Genomic DNA, 8511 nt, shown 5'->3' with positions numbered 1-8511 from the left:
TCAAATTAACATATTTTGCCTAGAATGTTTTACTAATGGAAAATATAGACCATATAGACTAGAACTAATTTGGCATACTCGCTCATTTTCGACCGTACTGTGGGTTGGATCATTTTGCATATCAATGTTCAAATCTGAATGTATGTAAAGTTTGCCAATCATATGCCAGCATGGTGGACTAAGGCTTAATTCAGCCTCAGTAATAGAGGAGGTCCGTGCTCAGCAGCAAGTAATATAAACATTCAGGAATAAAGTGTGAACTTATTGTACATCCAGCTCTTCCCGGTTTGGACGACTGCAAGAAGATGGCTTATCAGGGAGTACACAAGGTCCCAATGAGCAGAGGTTGGACAACACAATCTCTATCGATAAGATGATGGTTCACGAACCAAGGTAAAATTTTATATTTCTTAAATTATTATAGAATTCCAGTTATAATATAATTTTATGTTATTTCATATACATTATGATGTTTAAAATAATTTTAGAAGTATCTTGGTATGTTTTCACAAACTGTTGAACAAATTTTGTAAATTTTTATACATGTGTTAGAAAACATGTTTGAATATTTAATGAGATTTTTTTATGTGATATATATTTGTATTTTTTTATGCTGTCTATGAAGGAAATTTCATAAGAGGTAATTATGTTTTGGATTAATTAAAAAATTTACTTTTTAATTAATATTTTAAACATATTCACTTATACAATTGTTTGATAAATTAAACAACTCTTATTTCTGAGTAAATGCAACAGCTGGCTATAAACAGTATCTCTCAGTGCTGCTTCTAGTTACTATGGTTTTGGTGTAGTCTAGATTATCTTCAGAGATGTCTGTTACAACTTCAACTCAAAGTTGGTGCACCAATTTTAAATCAGTATTGAACCTGACTTGACAACCTGACAGAAATATTAACTGCTTACAGTGTATTTTAAATTGGTCCTATCTAGTGGAAAAAGAGATAAGTCATTGTACCATCAAACAGACATATCAGATTTGTATATAAGGACCATCCAAGAACCAAACCTACAATCCATATCTAAACCATTAGGTACAAATGCCACCAATGCGAAGGCGCGGCGTGCGGCGGGCCGGGCTCGGAGTGCCGCGAGGCGCTGTTCTGCTTCAAGTCCTCGGTACGGCTGTCTGACGGCGAGCTGCAGCACTCGCGCGGCTGCTCCGAGCGGAGGGACCATTACCAGTTCACGTGCCGATCTAATGCGCATCATCAGGGGTATGTTATATGCTGGTGGAAAGATATCTGGATAGCTGTGCCGTAAGAAGCCTTTTAGGTGCCTGGTGCGAGCTTCTATAACTGTGATAATGCATGACACAAAACATCCTGGTTTGGTTGTTTTGCGCTCCTACAGTGCTTGGGCACTGCTGATATTACACTACTTAGGATACTCTTGGATAGTGACTAAAAGAAATATTACGCTCATGTCATAGGGGCCATCTTTCACAGAGTTTAGTATCAAGTTGAAATGCAAGCCCAATACATTAATTTTGAATTATATATAAAGTAATGTGCCAACTAGCACTCCACCAGGGATGTTATGGAGCTCCGTAACCGTAACCGAAACTATCGGATATCCGAAACAAAAATATATCCGTAGCCGTATCCGTTAAAAAAGTTTTGCATAAGTTACGGATATGTTACTTCAGATTTTGTTTCACCGCTTACGCGGTACGTGAATTTTATATAGTTTTTTTTATTTTTAATCATAACATACTTAACCTCATTCATAAATAGTTTTTTATTTTGAAGCAGGTAGGTACTTCAATTAGTAAAGTGAAGGAAAATTGTTGTGTTACGTACTAAATTGATTTTGCAAAATGTAAACAGTGTGGTAAAAACTTTTCACGGAGAGGAGGTGGCGCTACTTCACTGCAACTTCATCTCAAATTAAAACACAGAGGTTTTTCGAACACCCATGTCCCCCAATTAATTCATCGATACTTAATAATCGACGATGACGACGAACGATAGTTAGGAATCATCGCCCTACTGTATTACATAATATTTTTATTTTACTTTAATCTAATATCCGTAACCGAAACTATCCGAAACTACCGGATAATCCGAAATAATTACATATCCGTATCCATATCCGAAATTTCATATCCATAACATCCCTGCACTCCACTGCACTTGTCACCCTGGGACACAAGATGTTAAGTCTCATAATGTACAGTTATTATGCTAGCTATAATATCCTTCATAAATGTCGCAGGAGGTCGCTAGATGCGGACCGTTTACAATAAGTTGATCTGGAAATCTTTAGGGGAGGCCCATCTTCAGCAGTGGATATCCTGCAGCTGATGATGATAAATATCCTTCAAACCGGAATATAAAAAAATATTCACACTGCCACTTGCCAATAGAAAAAGATATAGTGGTAGGGGTATCTAGACGTTTATACAACGCACCTAGTGAATCGTGTAAAAATAAAGCTTGTACCGCTGCTCTAATTCTATAAAATTATCACATTGCAGTGTGCGCAAGCGTCACGCCGGTCAGCGAAACGTGACATGCTGCCGCGGCGACATGTGCAACGACGGGGACTTCCCCGGCCTGCCGCCGCTGGCCGACACCTCCATACAGCCGCTGCACTCCAGCGCGCGCAAGCTGGGCGTCATCGTGGCCGCGTCCGTCATAGCCGTCGCCGCTGTCGTCGCCATGGCGGTGTTCGTGGTCAGGCGGAGTCACAGGCAGGTTACGGGTTGGCTGGGCTTCTGAAAAATAGACCATAGGCGGATAGTGTTTACCAGCAGGTGGACTGCTGGCTTGTTTGGCAATAAAAAAAACAGATGAGGTGTACGGCCCTAGCTTCTAGCTGACACCTTCATACAGTCAATATATAACTAAAACCAGTTAAGGCGATACCTCAAGGTCCATTTTCATACATTTTGTTTCGGCTTTAATCTGGGTAACTAAACAAGTATTGGCAAGTAAAGAATTTAAATTCACGTCTAGTTAGTGATTAGTTCGCAGTTGGAAAGAAAATGTAAAATAATTAATAATCATGGATATTTCTGCCTTTAAAATTTCGTCATATTAAATTTTAAAGGCCGAAATATCCATGATTATTAATTATTTTTACGATTTTCTTTCAACTGCGAGAACTAATCACTAACTAGACGTGAATTTAAATTCTTTACTTGCCAATACTTGTTTAGTTACCCAGATTAAAGGCGAAACAAAATGTATGAAAATGGACCTTGAGGTATCGCCTTAAAATCATCAGTCTGACTCTTACTTATAATACAAATGCGAAAGTTTGTGAAAATATTTGGATGTTAGAAGTAAACACAAAAACCGCTAAACGTATTTGGCTTACATTTGGCACACAGGTAGACTGTATTAGTATTTGATTATTAGAGAGAGAGAGAGATAGTATTTGATTATTTAGAGACTTGTGAGAATGGCTTTTCACGCGGCCGACTTCATGAGCACATTATATTTAGATATTTAGATCTCTTGGGACTTAAGTCAGCCTGTCAAGCTAATACAGTGTCAATTAATTTTTAAATATCAGTTAATTCTTTGATTGCCTAATTTATCCTTTATCAAAGAAGGTGCATTAACACTGCATATGTTAGCTTTCATTCTGAAACACACTTTAATAGTCAGTGGTGAATAAAATTAGTTTTAAATATTGTAACGTTTGTGTTCTAGGTTGCGAGTGTCGCGCGCCGCTCTGCACAAGCTGGGCGCGGATCCGAATTACTTCTCATCTAATGTCTATAATCCGCAAGTCACCAATCCGTTTTATGAAGGTATATTTAACTTTTTACATTATAAGTAAATCTAGACTGCTTCAGTGGCGTAGTTGCTATGGCAGCGCTGTAATGTCTTGGGTTCGGAATCCCGGGTCGGGCAAAGTGATATTTGGGTTTTTCTGCTCAGTTTCAGCCCGGAGTTTTGAATATGTGCCCGATATGGCGATAGGCTCGCCCCTATCATATCATAGGATGGAACCCACTTGGTGAAAAGTAGGTGCTCTGGTTGCACCCCTGCATACCATTTCAGGGATAAATGCGTGACATGTGTGTGCATGTAGTAAATCCTTTATCCAATTTACAGAGTTTCTATCAAACAGTAATATATCGTTAACTATTTTGGTACTAATCATCACGACGACGTGGCGAACCTAGTTGGGTGTGGAGTGGACTGCCGAAGTCCGCAGGTTCAAATCTCAAGAGCATCCACCTCTAACTTTTCTAAAATTTACTTGTTTTAACGGCGAAGGAAAATATTGTGAAGAAACCTGCAAATCCTGAGCAGTCTGTATATGAATTTTGAGGGTGTGTGAAGACTATCAATCCACACTTGGCCAGCGTGGTGGACTAAGGCCTTATCCCTCTCAGTAGTTTAGGAAGCCTGTGCCCAGCAGTAGGACAGTATATAATACAGGGCTGATATTATATTATATAAGCATGAACTAACCTAAACAAGTGATCCATTATCATGTTAACTTTTATTTTGATTGTTGACATAATTTATGTATATACTACTTGAGACATCAGTAAACTCAGCAGTTGGCTAATTCAAAATGAAAATCCTTTATTTACTAAAAAGAGTGTTATTGTGCAGGCGGCGAGGGGTCTGGCGGCGCGGGCGCAGGCTGGGTGGTGGCGGTGGCGGCGGGCGACTCCACGCTGCGCGAGTACCTGGAGTGCTCGGTGACGTCGGGCTCGGGCTCGGGGCTGCCGCTCATGGTGCAGCGCACGCTCGCCAAGCAGGTCACGCTCTACGACTGCATCGGGAAGGTGTGTAGCCAACCACGTTATACGGAGACAATTTGACATTGCATTCATAGGTAATACCAGCCCTCTGTTATACGAAGACAATGTCTCATTGCATTAATAAGTAATACCAGCCCTCTGTTATGGAGACAATTTGACATTGCATTAATAGGTAATACCATATATTATATTATATGAAATAAAGCTATTTTGTGGATTTTATAGCGGTTTTAATATATAATAATTTTCTTTCGACGTTACGAAGACAGTTGCCTTCGTGGTTACGGGAGCGGACTGAGGTGTTGGTAGTTCAAAAAGTAAAAGTTGCATTATCTACCTATTCTTCACGATTATACGATTTTTTTATTGGAATTTTTGGTTAGAATGAATTTGATGTTTACCAATTTTCCAAACCACTCAACGCTAGTTCATAACGTAACAACATAGTGATAAGGGCATTTTCCTCAAATGTCCAGGAACATTAAAGGTTTCTAGGATATTACAAACATAGTTTTATGTATGGTGTGCGTACGCGCAGGGTCGGTACGGCGAGGTGTGGCGCGGCTCGTGGTACGCGGACTCCGTGGCGGTGAAGATATTCTTCTCGCGCGACGAGGCGAGCTGGCGCCGCGAGACCGAGATCTACAGCACCGTGCTGCTGCGCCACGACAACATACTCGCGTACATCGGCAGCGACATGACCAGCCGGGGCAGTTGCACGCAGGTATATACTTCACAACCGACACTTTACATTACTTCCCGCAGCAGTATATTGCCATGCTTTCAGGTTCGTTTACTCTAATGGAAATATTTCTATATGCAACCAACTCGTCTCAATTTATATAATCTCTAAGCTTCTAAATATGCTAAGTCCGATTGCTGTGATAATTTATATGGTAAAAGCTCTTGTGGTATAAACAAAACCTTACTTAACAGTAACAAAATCAGTTCTTCCAGGATGACAGCCTTCTTAGTTAAAGAAATTTTGTAAATTATGTTGTATTTTGCACACAGTTATGGTTGATAACTCACTTCCACCCGCTGGGCTCGCTGCACGAGTACCTGTCCCGGACCACACTCACGCGTCATCAGATGATGGTCATCGTGCTCTCCACGGTCAACGGGCTGCTGCATCTGCACACCCAGATACACGGCACGCAGGTAACTTGAACCATTGTCAGGGAGTGCGTTGGTGTGATAGCTTTTTTACTTCCTTTGTCTATACATGAGAAAACTATAAATCAGGCACTGGACTAAATCTGAAGTTTGAATTATAATGCATTGTGTGGATTAGCTTTCGTCCTTATGAGACATTATCTGTTAATTTGTTAGGACTTATTCTATATATCTATATATATAAAAATGAATCCCTATTTCCCTTGGACACGCCATCACGCGTGAACGGCTGGACCTTTTTAATTATTATTATTATTTTTTGTTGTGTTTGTTATTGTCAGGAGTAGGTTAAAGAAAAAAGTTCAATAAATTGCGCGGCAAATTAGAAAATGTAACGAAAATATTAATTTTATATAACTGTCAATTGTTTGAAATAACTGTCAGCGATTGACAGAATGCGCGCTGCAAATTCATAGTTAAGACGGGACAACTAGTCCATTGAAAAGTTACATTTGGGGTTGCGTTTTTTAGAGGACGCAATTTTATTTTTTTGAAGTGTAGGGGGGGTCAGTGTAAATCTAAAACCAAGTTTGTGGGGTCGCCACCCTTGTCCCACGGCCGCCATCTTGAAAATAGGGGTTGAAATGGTTTTACGATGTATCTCTTAAACTATTTATCTGACAAAAAAATGTATGAACATTTTTTGTTGCAAATTAAATTCTCTACAGCTTTGGTTTAGTAACTTTTGTCGTAGAACTATAAATCAAAAAGTTATAAGCAAAAATGTTAAGAAATTCAATGTTAAGCAATGTCCATTGCAACGTCATCAGAACGTGTGTTTATAAAGTTCATAATACTTTTTTTTGTACTCTCATTAATACCCAAATACCCAAGGGACCATTAGGGAACAAAAGATCATCTGCCTGCTATTATTATTATTATTTCTAACCTCTCTTATTGTAAGAATAGCTGATAATATTGCGTTGAAGTTGTCGTAAGTAGGTTATTTATTAGCATTTTGACTTTTAAAAGTCTTTTAAAAGTCAAAATGCTAATAAAAAAAAAATAGTTTTTACTAAAGTTAAAATCGTGTCTAAAATCATTCGAAATCGTCTTCACAATTAAAAACAGAATAAAATACATCCGCACGTACAGAAATATGTAGCACAACTAAAAGATATAAGTTGAACGACAACTTCAACACAATATTATAAGCTATTCTTACAATAAGAGAGGTTAGAAATAATAATAATAATAGCAGGCAGATGATCTTTGTTCCCTAATGGTCCCTTGGGTATTTGGGTATTAATGAGAGTACAAAAAGTATTATGAACCTTATAAACACACGTTCTGATGACGTTGCAATGGACATTGCTTAACATTGAATTTCTTAACATTTTCGCTTATAACTTTTTTATTTATAGTTCTACGACAAAAGTTACTAGACCAAAGTTGTAGAGAATTTAATTTGCAACAAAAAATGTTCATACATTTTTTTTTGTCAGATAAATAGTTTAAGAGATACATCGTAAAAACCAATTCAACCCCTATTTTCAAGATGGCGGCCGTGGGACAAGGGTGGCGACCCCACAAACTTGGTTTTAGCTTTAGACTGACCCCCCCTACACTTCAAAAAAATAAAATTGCGTCCTCTAAAAAACGCAAGGTAAGGCCTAAAAAATGTAACATTTCAATGGACTAAACGTCTGTCGGGTCAACTAGTGCCTAATAATTAGCCCATATGACATGTCCATCATTACACATCACAATGTTTAGCAGCAACAGTTATATATACGTAGCTATTGTAAACAAATCTGTTAGTTAGTCTGTTAACTTCGCAGGGCAAACCAGCGATAGCTCACCGCGACATAAAGACGAAGAACATCCTGGTGAAGATAAACGGCGAGTGCTGCATAGCTGATCTGGGGCTGGCGCTGACGCAAGCGCACATCTCCGCACAGCAGCACCACTGCACCAGGCAGGGCACTAAGCGGTACATGAGTCCAGAGATGCTGGACCAGAGGTACTCCATATTTAAATAATTTTAGACTAACAAGCAGTGGCGAAGGGTGAAGTTTAGTGAAGGTAACTTGATAGAACATATAAGTACTCGTTCGGTCTCCACACCGAACGCACGTTCATACACGGGGGAGATTTGTCGCGGCCCTAGGCACACAGTTAGGTGTGTATACCTCACGGTTGCCAATACACATTGAGGCCTATAAAGGCTCGCGTACATTTCCTTTCCTTAAGACAAGTTTTTACTGTAATCATAAAATCTTGACGTCCGCAACCATCCAGTATATTTTCTACAGACAGTCAATAATATCAATGTAATATCCATCAGCATGAACCCGCTGTGTCTGGAGTCGTACCTGCGCTGCGACGTGTATGCGCTTGCGCTGGTGGTGTGGGAGGTGTGCCGGCGCGTGTCCCCCGCCAGCCCGCCGGCGCTGCCGTACCACCCGCTCGTGCCGCAGGACCCCAGCTTCGACGACATGAGGAAGATCGTGGCTGTGGAGCAGGTCAGGCCGGATCCGCCGCATTCTGATCATCCGGTGAGCATACTATCACAAAAATCCAAGGTTTATTTTTCTGATTTTTTATCGCTTCGTAGTATAGTGCGGTTACGGCGTGTGCGTGAG

General features: G+C 39.8%; 1 protein-coding gene across 1 annotated transcript; it reads left to right on the top strand.

The window, feature by feature from the left end:
* Positions 1–300: 300 nt before the first annotated feature.
* LOC119191654 (activin receptor type-1-like) lies at positions 301–8424 on the top strand (the record flags this gene model as incomplete). Its single annotated transcript, XM_037445545.1, has 9 exons — positions 301–393; positions 1053–1235; positions 2498–2713; positions 3681–3781; positions 4599–4774; positions 5289–5474; positions 5765–5911; positions 7708–7889; positions 8214–8424. Coding segments are annotated over exons 1-9 (1422 nt in total), but the record flags the coding sequence as incomplete, so codon positions are not given.
* Between the last annotated feature and the right edge of the window lie 87 nt (positions 8425–8511).

Source organism: Manduca sexta, unplaced genomic scaffold, assembly GCF_014839805.1.
Source record: "Manduca sexta isolate Smith_Timp_Sample1 unplaced genomic scaffold, JHU_Msex_v1.0 HiC_scaffold_1764, whole genome shotgun sequence".
Taxonomy (NCBI): domain Eukaryota; kingdom Metazoa; phylum Arthropoda; class Insecta; order Lepidoptera; family Sphingidae; genus Manduca; species Manduca sexta.
Note: the sequence above shows the minus strand (reverse complement) of the source record. Positions and strands in the feature narration are given on the sequence as shown.